Source organism: Trichechus manatus, unplaced genomic scaffold (genome assembly GCF_000243295.1).
Source record: "Trichechus manatus latirostris isolate Lorelei unplaced genomic scaffold, TriManLat1.0 scaffold00104, whole genome shotgun sequence".
Lineage (NCBI taxonomy): Eukaryota > Metazoa > Chordata > Mammalia > Sirenia > Trichechidae > Trichechus > Trichechus manatus.
Window position 1 is genome coordinate 6,576,379 of NW_004444040.1, and position 16,767 is coordinate 6,593,145.

The 16,767-nt window shown below is 39.5% G+C and overlaps 1 protein-coding gene across 1 annotated transcript in view; it reads right to left on the bottom strand.

Annotated features, from left to right (window-relative positions):
* The window catches only part of TMX4 (thioredoxin related transmembrane protein 4), a 59,943-nt gene extending 47,038 nt beyond the window's left edge, over positions 1-12,905 (bottom strand). Inside the window, exon 1 of the mRNA XM_004383053.3 lies at positions 12,501-12,905. Coding sequence (XP_004383110.1) covers positions 12,501-12,679 — 179 coding nt within the window. The 5' untranslated portion in view covers positions 12,680-12,905. The remainder of the gene's footprint in view (positions 1-12,500) is intronic.
* Between the last annotated feature and the right edge of the window lie 3,862 nt (positions 12,906-16,767).

Here is a 16,767-nt window from a genome sequence, read left to right on the forward strand (position 1 = left end):
GGTGAGACCAGTGGAGTATCTTAGATGGCTGCTCACAGGCTTTTAAGACCCCAGATGCTACTCACCAAGGTAGAACGTAGAACATTGTCTTTATAAACTGTGTTATGCCAATTGAGTTAGATGTTCCCCGAGATGATGGACCCCACAGCCCTCTGCCCAGCAATTCAGTCCCTCAGGGAGTTTGGATGTGTCTATGACCTTTCCTTGTACAAGTTGTGCTGGCTTCCTCAGTATCACATACTGTCTTACCCTTCACCAAAGGAAAATTACTTTCTTCATCTGAGAAAATAACAGTTGTTTTCTAAATACCCAACTGGCAGATGAGACTAATCCAGGCAGTAGGCAAACATTTTTTTTAAAAAAGAATATTTTATTAGTAAATAGACTTTAACTGGCAGTTCAGCATACTGGCTAAAAGTTCTACCAGAGGAATCAGAAAGACGAACCATGTATTAACCATGTGACTTTGGGCTAGTTAAAAATCTTTCCACATCTTAGCTTCCTCAACTGCAAAATGAGATTAAATGCTGCAGTGGTTAAAGTACTTGGCTGCTAACTGATAGGTTGGTAGTTCAAATCCACGAGCAGCTCTATGGAAGAAAAGACCTGGTGATCTGCTCCCATATAGGTGACAGTCTAGGAAACCCTATGGGGCAGTTCTACTCTGTCCTATAGGGTCACTATGAGTCAGAATTCACACATTTAGTTATTATTATTTTTTTAATACCAGTCTCTAATCTTTGATAAGCTATCATATAAATTGGGTTTTTGGTGAAATCAACACTCAGATATACAACTGCAATTGAGGTAATTTTAGATATTCTTTCACCATTTACGATGCAGTTGCTACTCACTGGTCTTTGCGTTAACAGCATTTATTTCTATGATTTAATCAGATCTGATTTTGCTGGAATGCACCAAAATCATTCACTAACCTAGTGTGTTCTTTTGGTGGTGGAGAGAAGCCAGCTGTGAGGCTCTGGTATGGGGGGCAGATTCATTGTTGTTGCAGCTTTTTAAATCAGTATTCTTTCGTATCTAAATGGCAGCAATTCAGAACGTACTATGTAGAGCCTGGAAACCCAGGTGGCATAGTGATTAAGTGCTACAGCTGCTAACCAAAGGGTTGGCAGTTCAAATCCACCAGGTGCTCCTTGGAAACTCTATGGGGCAGTCTACTCTGTCATACAGGGTTGCTATGAGTCAGAACCAACTCAACAGCAATGGGTATATGGAACCTAAGGCCCTGGTGGTGCTGTGGTTAGGTGTTTGGTTTTGCGATACAAAAGGTTGGTAGTTCGAATCCACCAGCTGCTCCTTGGAAACGATACGGCAGCTCTACTCTGTCATATAGGGTTGCTATGAGTCAGAATAGACTCGATGGCAACAGGTTTGGGTTTTTTTCTTTTTTTGGGTTTTATATGGAGACCTGGTTGCATAGTGGTTAAGAGCTCGGCTGCTAACCAAAATGTTAGAAGTTCGAATCCACCAGCGACTTCTTGGAAACCCTAGGGGGCAGTTCTAATCTGTCCTATAGGGGTGCTATGAGTCATAATCGACTCAATGGTAATGGGTTTGGTTTTCTGGTATATGTAAAAATATCCCCAGGGCCAAATTAATACAAAGAAGCAGAAATCATGTCACCTCCAAGCTCTTCTCTATTTCTGTACACACACACACACACACACACACACACACACACACAGACACTCGCATGCACAATTTACGCACATATGCATGTATGCATGCATAAAACTCATCAGAAAGAACTGAACATAACCTTCATATATAATACATAAACTAGTTCATAGTGGCGGTCTTCTCCTAAGAACTATAAAAGATTCGACCTGTCGTAACTTTTTCTCTTACATATAAATTAATCCTTCTTTGGCTTAAGGGCCTTTAAGAGGAATTAAAAAAATACCAAACCTTTGCCGTTGAGTCAATTCCAACTCAAAGCGACACTAAAGGACAGAGTAGAACTGCCCCATAGAGTTTCCAAGGAGTGCCTAGTGGATTCAAACTGCTGACCTTTTGGTTAGCAGCTGTAGCTCTTAACCACTATGCCACCAGGATTTCCTTAAGAGGAATTAGCACCTTTATAATCATGGAAACTGTAAACAAGTGTCTTTTCTATTTAAACTTTTTGCAGGTGACAATGTTTCATAAAATCAGCAAGTTTCATAAAGACATATGAAATATACTGCAGACAGCCAAAACACTGTGATAAATTACACCAACTGGTATATCAGTCCGATGTTTTTAACCACTTCTGGAAAACAAAATTCAACAGCATGCTCTTGTTACCCATGTTAGTGTTCATGTATTAATGAGACTTAGGTTCTGCTATACATTGTTGTGCTATTAGGTGCCATTTAGCGGGTTCCAACTCAATAGCGACCAACAGGATGAAACACTGCCCTATCCTGTGCTATCCTCACAATTGTTGCTATGTTTGAGCCCATTGTTAGGGCCACTGTGTCAATCCATCTCATTGAGGGTCTTCCTCTTTTTCGCTGACCCTCTACTTTACCAAGCATGATGCCCTTCTCTAGAGACTGGTCCCTGCTGATAACATGTCCAAAGTATGCGAAATGAAGTCCTGCCATCCTCGCTTCTAAGGAGCATTCTGGCTGTACCGCTATATGTAAGGTAAGATAGCTGAAGGTCCTTGATTCTTTTATTGCATGAACTCACTTAATTTGGTGTGAGATTTCAGTAAGTATATTAAACATTTGAGGGGGAATAAATTACTTAAATAGAGTTCCTAGATATAAAATTTTATTAAATATAAATCTTTATTCCATAATAAAGAGCAATTTTCCTTCTCCTGTCCTAGCTCTAATTTTTCCCAGTACATTAATGTTTCCAGTATATTCACTTTTCTCATGTATTTTAGATTATTTTTTGTTGTTGTCAAGAATATGCACAGCAGAACATACACCAATTCAATAGTTTCTACATGTACAATTCAGTGACATTGATTACATCCTTCAAGTTGTGCAACCATTCTCATACTTTTTCCAAACAGTTCCTCCCCCATTAACACAAACTCACTGCCCACTAAGTTTCCTATCTAATCTTACGAGTTGCTATTGTCAATTTGTTCCTGTATAAATAGTTCTTAAAAAAGCACAATGCTCAAGGCAAACAGTCCTTACTAGGTAAGTCAAACTATTGCTTGGTTTTAAGAAGACTTCAGGGGATATTTCTGGTTTAAGGTTTAAACATGACCTCAGGGCAACAGTTTTAGGAGTTCATCCAGCCTCCATGGCTCCAGAAAGTCTGGAGTCCATGATAATTCGAAATTCCCTACTGCACTGCATTTTACCCCTTTTGATCAGGATTCTTCTACAGAATCTTTGATCAAAATGTTCGGTAATGGTAGTCGGGTACCATTTAGTTCTCTTTTCTCGTGGCAAAGGAGGCAGTTGTTCATGCAGGCAATTAGGTCACACATTCCATTCTTTCCCTGCCTTTTTTGCATCCTTGAGAAAATGAGATGGCTAATGACTGACAAATTTTCACTTGCAACTTACTTTGATCAAAACACTCAGAACAACCTGTGACGATGAAGATAAAGAAGTATACTAGGTTCATTTTTCTAGCATTTAATGCATAAAACTAAATCAAAATGTCAACAAATGATGCCTCAGTTACAGCAAGTATTACTCTTTTGGAAGCCCTGGTGGTGTAGTGGTTAAGAGCGTGGCTGCTAACCAAAAGGTCAGCAGTTTGAATCCACCAGCCACTCCCTAGAAACCCTACGAAGCAGCTCTACTCTGTCCTGTTGGGTCACTATGAGTCAGAATCGACTCAATGGCAACAGGTTTGGTTATTCTTTTTTTCTGAAAAATCTTGGAAAAACTCTTACATGACCCAACAGTTGAAAACCTTATGCTAAAATCTTTTTCTCTAGAAGAGCATTCTAAGATATGTTATAATAAAATGTAGAGAAAAAATGAAAATTAGTAGCATTCTGAAAATCATGACACATGCTACAGAGAGTGGAATTCATCAGAATTCACTACTTTCACTAGAAAAATGCTTCACAAAGTGAGTGCTGTATCCTTTGTGTTTAGAACAGAGCCAGTCAGGTTCTAGGCCATAATATTTATTACACCAATGAACAAATGGGAGATGATAGTGGTTATCCTAAGTACCTAAGAAAATATTTACAGATGTTTCCTTCAGTAATATATTTGAAGAAGTTCTTGATTAAAGGAACAAATAAATCCTATTAGTCATTTATTTATTCAAAAAGTATTTACTGAATGTCGGAGTGGCGACAATTGTCGGAACGGCGAAGACAGTAGCCAAACACAACTCTTACAGAGAAGTGGGACCAAGGAGGGTCACTCTGAGGAGTCGACCCCGGCTTCAGTCCCAGGAGTTTATTTATAGTCAATACAGCAAGCAGCGAAGCAAGTAACAGAACAATGGGCTTTGGGTAAGTAACAATAAGTTTCGGGCAAGGGAGAATGGGTTTCAGGTAAACAAGCCAATCAGTAACGGGACAATAGGTTTTGGAAAAACAAGTTGTGCCTAATCTCCTTCTCATTGCTGACAAGTCTCAACATGTTGCTGACAAGTCTCAACATGTCCTGTGCAGCACAGAGGCCTTTGAGGGGCTGAAGTTGTCAATAGTGTAGCCATGTTTAAATGGCACATATCCCCACAACTGAACACCTACTACTTATTACTGAGGCTCTGGAGAGAAGCAAGAAGAAGAAAAATCTCCTCCCTCTACTTAAAAGCTTAGAGACTAGGAGAGAAGTCAGACCAAAACCTAGTACTCACACACATAAATAAATTTATAATCACAAGTTGTGATAACTATGGGTAATGGTCATGCTAGATACAAACAGTCTGATCCGCAACCGATCACAGGGATGGGGCAGAACTCGCCAGGCAGCTTTGTTTCGTTGTGCGTAAGGTCCCCATGAGTCAGGGACCAACTCAACAACAGCTAACAACAACAACAAATACAACCAAGGCACAGTGAAAAAGAATTTTCCTGGAGATTTAGGATGCAGGGCACCTATTTGGGTGGTGAGGAATATCAGGAATGAGTATGTATGAATAATGTACTTCCTTAGCAGAAACTAGAGAGATGCATTGGTGGGCAGGGAGGGGCTGTAAAGGTAGAGTCCATTTCTTCAATGCTTAACACTTCCATCCTTTCTTCGGGTGAGTGGATAAACAGCCTCCAACTCCTCAGTCTATGGGCAAGGGGAGCATTTCCCCCTTTTCACCTGACCTTCAGGAACAAGACCTCTCTTCATGTGGGTCATGGTGCTGACCAGCTACGAGCTTGAACAGGAATCAGCCAGGCTCTGTGTCCTCCTCCAGGATCCCTCACTACCAAGCTACCCTCCCAGGGCTGCATTCCAGACTGCAAGCTCATGCTTGTCTTCTAGTTCTGGCCTTGCCACCACCTACTAAGGACCTGGCCTTGGCCAAAACTTGAACGCTTTCAAATTTGCATCTCTAGTTAGACATCAGGTGATGGCAGAAAGCCTCATGAATTTCTCTAGGATGTCCAGGTTTTAGTATTGTCTTTGCAGTATTCTTCTTATACCTGGAAAGCATTGCCTTAACTTGCCAATGTTAGATAGTTATAATATCTGGCAGTTTAATAGACTGCAGTGATTGTCTCTTACACACAAATTAATCCTTCTTTAAGAGCCTCTAAGAGGAATTAACACCTTTCCAGTCATGGAAATTATGTTAATGAGAATAATGCTAATACTGAACCAGACTGCTGGGATGATCAAATAAGACAGCATTTGGAACACGTGATGACAGCAATTTAACTGTCTACTGTGGTTGTACTAATGGTGATGGTGATGATGATGATGATGTGAATGATAAGTTTTTCTGAGGCTTTATACCCTTTGAGGAAACATTCTAAAAGCAACTTCTTCTGTGTTCGCTTATAAGCTCCTCTTTTGCAAGTTTTTAAATACCCCTAACAATATCTAAAAAGCCTTGGTGGCACAATGGTTAAGTGATAAGCTGCTAACCTGAAAGGTTGGTGGTTCAAACCCACTAGTCACTTCACAGGAGAAAGATGTGGCAGTCTGCTTTCTTAAGGATTTCAGCCCTGAAAATCCTATGGGGTAGTTCTATTCTGTCCTACAGGGTTGCTATGAGTCAGAATTGACTCCATGAGAACAGGTTGGTTTTTTAACAGTACCTAGGGCAGAGGTTCTCAATCAGAGGCATTTGGAAATGTGCATGGGGTGAGGGTGTGGGGAAGCAGGGGTAAGGGGAAAAGTTAAAGTTGTTGTTGTTTTTTAATGTCACATAACTGAGAATATTAGTAGAATTTAAGGGCAGAGGCCAGGGATGCTAAATCTTCTGCAGTGTGTGGGCCATCCCCATATACCAAAGAACCATCCAGCCCTACAGTGCCTTGCTGAGAACCACTGATGAATGCCTGACAAATAGGAGGAATTCATCAAACGTTTGCTAAATAAATTAATGTTACTTACATTATTCGTTTCCTTCAGAACACAGTACACTACCAGCCCCCAGAGATGAAGGGCTGTAGCTTGTTCATCTTTGTCTCCCAGGCCCCAACACTGAACCTGACACACAACAAGTATTTAATGACTATATCTTAAACATTCAATCAACCAATCAAGACAATCCATTAAATTGCAAGACAGCATAACTACCTGGCATGGACAAATTAAGGCAATGCTGTTCAACATGTTCTTTCCAGGCGTAAGAAGAATACTGGGAAAACGATATTAGAACCTAGATGTCCTAGGGAAATTTATGAGGCTTTCTTCCATCACCAAACACCTAATGTCAACAAGAACAAAGTCTGAAAAAAGTGGTGCTTTATAGCTTTATAAAGATCTGTATACTTTACAGAATCCAAAAAACCCCGTTACCATCGAGTTGATTCCAAATCACAGTGACCCTATATGCTTTACAGAAGGCAAATTAATTTAACTCAACAGACATACTTTTCCTTTGGATATCAGTTTAAAAGCAGGCAGTCCAAAATTAAGCTACTTGTAGATCTATTTAGTCCTTTGTGAAAGAAAGTCAGCAGAACAGTTTATAGACTGTATCATATTGCATGCTTTTGTTTCAAAAGAACAAAAGCAGTATTCTCAAGGATTGATATAACGCAAACAAAGCAAGTTTTTTAAATAGGAAAAGGTTACAAAGCAAGTGAATGAAGGACAGAATGAAACATCAGAAATGGAGAAAGCATCAGAAGGCATTCTGAAGATTAATTTTCCTAACTCAGAGAAAGGTCAAACTCTGCATCACAGTCAAGGGAAAATAACATAGCAAGTCAACTACAGTGACTTTGCTGAATTAGAGGAAAAGATTGTAAAACAATATATGAAAGCAGACAAAAAGAGAAAAATTGAGTACATGATAAGCCAGTAGCATTAAAGAAAATGTAAGAAATAATGCAGAATTTTTCAGATTTTATAGAAGGTTTCAGAATAGAAACGGTGAATTACTGAAAATATACTTCAACTGGTATTTCACCATAACAGAAAAGAACTTCTTTAAAACTGGAAATTCAATTGCAAGGCTCCAAAAAATTGACTGTTTGATAGACAAACAATATATAACAAATTAAATTTTATAATAGGAGCTTTTCATGTCTCAGAGCAGCCAAACACCACCAGGTTCTTAAAAACAAATTAAATTATCAATGCCGATATAACCAGGAATTGCATTATAGAAGCTTGGTATGAGATGGAATGCGAAAGAAAAATTTCCAGAAGAAAGGTATCATATAATCAAATGAACAAATAATGAACTTACATCTGAAAACCTATCATTCAAAGCAGCATCAAATTTATAATATAGCTCAAGAAGACTGGAAGAGAAGAGAAATTCTTCAATATGATTCAGGGCATATATGAAAAGCCAAGAGCCAACATTACACTTAACGGAAAAAGATTGAGAGCTTTCTCCTAGAAATTGGGAATAACACAAGGGTGTCCACTCTCACTACTTCTATTAAATATTGTATTATTCTCACTACTTCTATTAAATATTGTATTATAAGTCCTAGCCAGAGCAATAAGACAAGAAATAGAAGGTATCCAGATTGAAAAAGAAGAAATAAAATTACCTCTACTAATGGATGGCATGATCCTATATACAGAAAAGCCCAAAGAGTCCACAAGAAAACTTCTACCGCTAATAGAGGAATTTAGCAAACTTGCAGGGTACAAGGTCAACGAACAAAAATTAGTTGGGTTTCTATACATCAGCAATAAGAAATCTGAAAGGGAAATTAGGAAAACAATTCCATTTACAATAGCATCTAAGAGAATAAAATACCTATACGTGAAGGACTTACACAATAAAAATTATAATACACTGCTGAAAGAGATTAAAGAAGACTTAAATAAACGGAAAGATGTTCCATTTCATGGACTGGCAGACTTAATGTCATTAAGATGTCAATACTACTCAAAGCAATCACAGATTCAACGTAATCCCAATCAAAATTCCAACCGCCTTCTTTACAGAAGTGGAAAAACCAATCCTCCACTTTCTATGGAAAGACAACAGGCCCCAAATAGCTAAAGCAATGTTGAAAAGAAGAACAAAGAGGGAAGACTCACACTTCCTGATTTTAAAACATATTATACAGCTACAGTAATCAAAACTGTCTGGTAATGTTATAGTAACAAACACATAGACCAATGGAATGGAATTGAAAATCCAGAAATAAACCCACACGTTTATGGTCAACTGATTTTTGACAAGGGTGCTAAGTCCATTTGATGGGGAAAGAAAAGTTTCTGTAATAAATGGTGTTGGGAAAACTGGATTTCCACATGCAGAAAAATAAAACAGAATCCATGCTCACACCATACATTAAAAAAAAAATTCAAAACTGATTAAAGACCTAAATGTGAAAACTAAAAACAAAATTCTAAGAAGAAAATACAGGGGCAAGGCTCTCAGGCCTATCTTTTAGCAACTGATTATCTAGTATACTAACAAAAGCACAAATAGCAAAAGACAAAATAAATGGGACCTCATAACAACTAAAAACTTTTTTCATCAAAAGACCTTACCAAACAAGTTAAAAGACAAACTACTGACTGGAACAAGAATATCTTTGGAAACCATATATCTGATAAGAATCTAATAACCAAAATATATATAAAACTTCAACAACTTAACAACAAAAAGACAAATAACCCAATCATAAAATGGACAAAGGACTTGAATAGGCATTTCACCTAAGAGGACATTCAAATGGCCATCAAACACATGAAAAGATGCTCAACGGCATTAGTCATCAGGGAGATGCCAATCAAAACCACAAGGGGATGCCATTTCATTCCTACTAGACTGGCTAAGATTAAAAAAAAAAGAAAGAAAATAACAATTGTTGGTGAGAATGTGAGGAAACTGCAACCCTTATCCGTAGAAAACTTAGGAGGCAGTCAGTTTATGTTAATATGGAGAAACAACCTGAAAAAGGAGGGTGAGAATAGTGCACACCTCAAAGAATGTAATCAACATTACTGAATTGTACAAGTAGAAAGTTGTTGAATCTGTTATGTTCTGCTGTGTATATTCTCAACAACAACAAAATAAAATAAAGATCTAAAAAAATGTAAAGACCATTTTTAGCTCACAGGCCATACAGAAAAAAGGTAGTGGGTCAGACTGGACCACCCGTGAGGGGTAATTTTCCAACCCCTGCCCTAAATATATATTCTTTTTGACACTTCTTTATTTGTTGACAATTAGGTAACTTCTACTTCATTACTGATATTAAGTAAGGACAATAACAGAGACTTTGCTTAAGGCCTTGTCTAAACTGCTGGTGTATAAATTTTAAGACAAAATTTTGAGAAATACTTGTGTCAAAATTAAACATACTGCTAGAGAAAAAAAAATTAATACAGCTATCAGAAAGTCCCCTAACTTAGTACTTCCTTCCAGCTGCCATCAGGTTGATTCTAACTCATGGTGACTCCATGTGTGTTAGAACAGAACTGCGCTCCATAGGGTTCTCAATGGCTGATTTTCAGACGCAGGTTGTCAGGTCTTTCTTCTGAGGTGCTTCTAGGTGGATTGGAATCTCTAACCTTTAGGTTAGCAGCCAAGTGAATTGTTTGCACCACTCAGGGACTCCAACTTGCTCCTTTAAAGAAGTACATCAAGTGGATCCCTACAGACTGCATTCATTACGACCATTTCACCTGAACATAGTATTAACATGGATGCTAATATCGATACATTTTTTTCTATTACAGTCATCAAAAAAACAAACAAACTGATGGCCTATTGGCTGCCTGGATGAATTCTTAGAAGAGTATAGTAGGCATATAGTGGTACTGAGAATATAACAGATTTGTATTTTTTAAAGTGTTACATTTTTCTAATGGAGGAGAGCACATTAACATCTAATAATCCAGAAAACTAGACCACAAGTAGCCATGAGCCAGTAATTCCTCAGGACTAATACTTAAATTCTAGTATACAAAAGAAGTTAGATTCACTGGCTTAAATCCTATTTCCTTTCCAGGATCACTTCATATTGACCTACTCTGAAATGTACTCGATGAAAACCAAACTTCCACTAAAAAGATCTTAAACGCCTACACAGCTTACTTCTGGATTACAAGACTCATCATGCATCCTAGCCCAAGCATATTCCATACAAGTGGACACATGGCAAGAAAAAAACCATTGATTAATACTTCTAAGCTTGTATGAAGAAGTAAAATTTGAAAGGTCAATATGGCCAAACACAGGAATTGATGGCTGTGGCTCATTTACAGGCTTAATGTGGCTTATACTCATCTTGATTTTAGCAATTTTAGTTCTTTTACTTAAAAAAAAAAAAAAAAAGCTATTCCAAAAGGAACCATGGAAGAAGTGACGCCATTAAGCACAGAGTCCATTCTTGCTTTGATCTTCATCACGTACATACACAAACTCAGCTTTTACCAGAAAAATTGACACCCAAAAAAAGTCCATTGTGTAAGCATCTACTGAAAATAAGAAGTTTCTATACTACAAGCTGAAAGAACACATAATTACTCTGAAGCTCTTACAATTATTATAAACAATCCTAACATAAGAGTCCTAACATAGAGTTCCATTTACTTTAAAGCTGTTTTCTCTTGTAGATGAAAAATGGCCTTCTCATCTCCCCAACAGTAAAACTGTTTATTTTAATAAGTGTTTCATGTCTATGATCTCTACAGAAATATCAGTAATTTATTATGCTGCTAAATGTATTCTACTTTGAGGTCTAAAAATCCCCTTCTTTGTGACCAGAGTTGATGCATACTTGAAGGGGTGATGTGCACGATGTTCTTTTAACAATGTAATGTGCTAGGTGAGTTATAATCTTTGGCCCTGATCTCACATTGAGGCTTTCACTCCATAAGCATCTGCTTGCAACTTATTTCCCAGACATGTTCTTCACCATTTAAACTGCAAGAGTCAAAATTTGGTTTTGAACAAATTAAGGATATATCCAAGTCTGTGTCTATGTTCTCAACATACAATTAACTACCAAATATTAATGATCAAGTATGTATACTGTCTGAAACCTCAGGCTAAAGAGATGTGGTCTCTGTTAACATTTTACAAGGAAGTTGAAGAATGTCTCTCAAGCCTATTGAGCAGACATCTTCCCACCGTCAACTTCAAGCCTGCTTTCAAATAATCATTTCCTTCCGCGTAGAAGTTAATGTTAAGTTACATTTAACAAATTCCTTGCATTCTCCTAACTCAAAGCTATATTTTCCCACCTCCATCAAGCAAAAATACTATCCCCCATTTACCTTCTATTATTTAAAAGAGGCAATTTATTAATGTTCATGACACTGCCACAATTAAGTTATGATTAAAAAAAAAAGCACTGCTGTCAAGTCGATTCTGATTCATAGAGACCCTACCCAGAAAACCCTACCTCTAAAAATTACACTATCAACATCTGTATAAAATCTTGCTTAAAACTTAAAATGCACCCCTCATTCATTTTTACAATGATTTCTCAGGGTCTTCAAAATGAAGACTATGGTCTTTTGTACAAACCGGCCTGCCCTTCACTGTGCTGCTGTCCGTTATTCTCTCTACAAATACCTTGCCTGGTCCATGCTAGGTATTTATAATCTACGCACGTCATTGAATGACCGCCCTTTCTCCGCTACATACACACCTATATCTAAAAGCACACGATTTTTCTTGCAGATTTTCTGCCTCCTCGATCTTGGGAAGGTGCTCACTCCACCCCTGAAACACTTTCCCACAAAGCTGGGGGAAGGCTGAGGATGCGCTTAATCCCCAGCTGTCAACTCAGAGGGCCGCGCGCATGCGCAGCGCCAGTGGCCCGGCCCCTACGCCGCAGATTGTTAGCGGAGCGGGTTCGGGGCCCGAGGTAGATCCTGGGGATAGTCGCGTGTTAGGAGCGGCCCGCGCGGGTTTGGGAGGGAGGCGCCCGGGAGGACGGTGTGGTGTGTGGGCCCACTCACAATTTCAGCATCCATTCGCCCTCCATCACCAGCGTCCAGTTGGAGGCGGTCATGGGCTGGACCAGGCTCCGCTCCGCCGGCGGCGCGGCCTGCTCAGGTTCGGCCGCCGCCACCACCACCGCTGCGAACAAGACGGCCAGGAGCACCGTCTGCAGCGGGCCGCAAGGCCCGCCCGCCATGTTGGCTCCTAGGCAGGGGGTGTGAGGAAAGGAAGCGGCGGGGCGGCCGCTTCGTCCGCGGCCCGCCTGCCAACGTCCAGGCCCGACCGCCAGGGCCTTCCAAGGAGGTCTGAGAAGAAAGCAGGCCGGTGCAACCTGCCTTCTCCCCGCTGCGCTCACGGGACCTGCTCCAGACGCTAACGGCCGACACTGCCTCTTATCGGCGCGGGCCCGCCGAGGCCACGCCCCCTCGCGCCTAGACTTGCGGTTGCCTAGGGTGTCGGTTGCTTTGGCAACGGCCGCCCTTTCCTGCTTGCCGCCACGTTGAAAATAAACAGGTGACCCAGTGTTGCTTAAGTTAGAACATGCGCCACTGGTGCCCAGACTCCTGTGGAGGGGTTGGCGTATGTGGGTTTTCCTGAAGAGAAACATGGCCGGTGGTTAAAAAAATTCGTTCCTTCTTCAATAGCAGCAAACATAACAGCAATGCACAGCAAAGTCGACTAACGAAGAATGGAATGACATGGTGGGCATCTCTTGCTGACAGGGAGACGAAAATTTAAGTGCCCTTTGCGTGTGTATATTAAAGCATTCCTGCCTAATCTGAAATAATGGTGAAACTAAACAATGCAATTGTATTTTTTACAAAAAAATGGATTTTAATTTCATTAAAACTTTTAAAAGTTGGATACTAACAGATAAAATTAGCCAGTTAATACAAATACAGCCAGTTGCAATAAATTAATCTCAGACTTCTCTGGGTACAGTTTTGTCAGCTCTAAAATAAGAGTTGCGTTGAATGATTTCCAAGTCTCTTTCCAGAAACACATTTGACAATCTGTGCCTTGGGACCACTGCACCCTAAGTATGTAAGACTGAGTTACAACTAGAGGGTGGATGAGCTGTTTCAAAGTGTGCTTCACAAGCGTTTACTAGGTGTTTAAAGCATAAAACTAAAACTGAGTAATGTGACCAATATATCACGAAAAAAATGTGGTTTCTGACCTGACTTAAAACAAAAAGAGCTATACTACTAAAAGCACTGCAGGGCTCATGAAATCAATCTTCAGTCAGTATTTATAGGAGAGAAAGATTGATTTGGGTTTCAGAGAAGATCTTGCCTGAATAAGGTGTTCATTATCAAACAAACAAAAAAGAAAAACCAACATGTTTCCCTCAATTCTGACTCATACGACCCTGTAGGATAAAATAGAACATTAAAAAAAAAAAGAACAAATCTGTTGCCGTTGAGTCAATTCTGACTCACAGTGACCCTATAGAACAGAGTAGAACTGTTCCATAGAGTTTCTAAGGAGCACCTGGTGGATATGAACTGCCAACCTTTGTGATTAGCAGCTGTAGCTCTTAACCACTACACCACCAGGGTTTCCAAGAGTAGAACATTAGTACTAGTTGAAACTTAATGTGGGCCCGACCAAAAACCAAAACTCTTGCCATCCAGTCGATTCCAACTCACAGAGACCCTATAGGACAGAGAAGAACTGCTTCATAGGGTTTCAAGGAGTGGCTGGTGGATTTGAACTGCCAACCTTTTGGTTAGCAGCCATAGTTCTTAACCCCTGTGCCATCAGGGCCCCTATGTGGGCCCAGCCCTTATCAAAATACAAAACTCATGCATTTACAAACTAAGTAAGGAAATGTCATTGCAATAAATGTTACTAAGACTCACTGTAATTGTGTACAGATCAAACCTGTAAGCTCAATAAAAACTATTTTACTGTGTTTCATACACAGGAATTCTGAAGTTCTTTTTGGTGCTGTTTTTGTATATGATGTGTTGCTGGTAAAAGTTCTTTAAAAATAGCATCCGATAAGCAGAAAGTATAATTAATAATTGTTGGATGTGATAATGGTGTTACGCCTGTATTTGTTAAAGTATTGCATACACATGTTGAAATATTTATGGATGAATTATATGATGTTTATGATTTGCTTTAAAATATCCCAGAAGTAAAATGCAGGAGGTGGAGACGGGATGGATGAAAAAAGAGTAGCATGATGTCAGTCAGTGTTGAAGCTAAATTCATTATGCTATACTATCAATTTTGTGCATGTTGGAAATTTTACAAAATAAAAAGTTAGAGCATCTGAGACACAAAAGAAACTCCATTACTGAATTAGTTCCTGTCTCTAACATATCTTGGCTTTCAGACTGAGGACAGTAGGAAGTAATATAAGAAGAATGTGTGGGAATGGGCTGCACAGTGGGGAGGCACAGACCTGGGTACCCTAATAAGGGAGTGGCTGCTGTCAGACCATGACCAGTATCTTGGCCCTGACTCCCTAGTCATTTGATTTGAGGCTAAAATTAGTTAACACCAAGTTTCTGTTTAATTTCAGATAATAACAGAACCTACTCCATAAAGTAGCTATGAAGATTAAATTGGTATAATGCCTAGCTCATGGCATGACTCAAAAAAGGTGATGTTTTATTATTTGGATGCAGCAGCATGCTGTAATGTTTCTCAGACTCTTTTTTTCCTACAGTCAAATTCACTTAGCAGGCTGCACAAAAGTCCTTCACAATCCAGCTTCAGTTCTTACCACCTATATTACACCATTCTACAATCCCTTATGCTCTGTAACACAAAGCTACTCTCCATTCCTCAAACACATCATGCACTTTTATGCCTCCTTGACTCTTCCATCTGCTTAGGACAGTCTTCTAGGTAACTGATGAATTGTTATGCAGCCTCTATAATATAGCTATATATCTATATATACACTATAGGGTCACTCTAAGTCAGAATCAACTCAATGGCAAGGGGGTAACGTGATACAGCTCACATCGTACTTCCGATAGCCTATGCAGAATTAGCCGCTATCTCTTCTGGGATCCAATTGCTCTTCCATATTTCTCCACCACAACCCCTCTAGTAGTGTAGTCTAATTAACCTGTAATTATCATCCTCTGTCCCCACTCCTCCAGCCCTTACTAGAATCTCTTCAAGGTTAAGGGCTTTGTCTTATTCATGTTTCTATCTTTTTCTACATAGCAGAATACTCATCTCATCACAGTGCTCTGTGTATGCAGCTTCTGACATGGCCCCCAAGATCCCTACCTCCTGGTGTTCAGGGATGTTGTGGGTTGAATTATATTGCCCCCAAAAATTATGTTGAAGTTAGTACCATGAATGTAACTTTACTTGCAAATAGGGTTTTTGCAGAAGTAATCTAGATAAAATGAGTTCATGCTGGATTAGGGTGGGCCCTAAATCCAATGACTAGTGTCCGTACAAGAAGGCCATGTAGAGACACAGACACACACAGCGGGAAGTTGGTCATATGAAGGCAGAAATTGGAGTGACGTAGCTACAAGCCAAAGAATACCAAGGATTGCCGACACCCCCAGAAGCTAAGAAGAGACAAGGAAGAATTCTTCTCTAGAATCTTCAGAGGGAGCATAGTCTTTCCAACACATTGCTTTCTGACATCTAGCCTCCAGAACTGTATGAAATAAATTTTTGTTGTTTTAAGCCCCCTGGTTTGTGGTAGTTTTTTATGTCACCCGTAGGAAACTAACACAAGGCCTTTGTGTAATCCCCTCCCTTTGGAAGCAGACTGGACCTAGTGGCTCACTTCTAAAGAACAGAATACAACTGAAGTGAAGGGATGTCAGACCATGATTAGACTAGAAAAAACTATGACTTCCATCTTGCTAGAACTCTCTCTTGCTCTCTAGCTTGCTCACTCTGAGATGCTCTATGACAAGGTCCGTGTTAGAAGGAACCAAAGAAGGACTTCAGACAACATCTTTTTTTATTATTATTATTGTGCTGTAGATGAAGGTTTACAAAGCAAATTAGTTTATCATTAAACAATACATATATCGTTTTGTAACATTGGTTGCCAACCCCATGACATGTCAACACTCTCCGCTTCTCCATCTTGGGTTCTTCATTATCAGCTCTCCTGTCCCCTCCTACCTTTTCATTCTTGTCCCTGCATTGGTGTGCCCATTCCAGACAACATCTTGTAAGGAACTAAGGCCTCAGTCCAGCAACTCAGAAAGAATGGTATCCTATTAACAAGCGAGTGAGCTAGAACTATATCCTTCCTCAGTAGTCTTGAGATGACTGAGCCTTGTG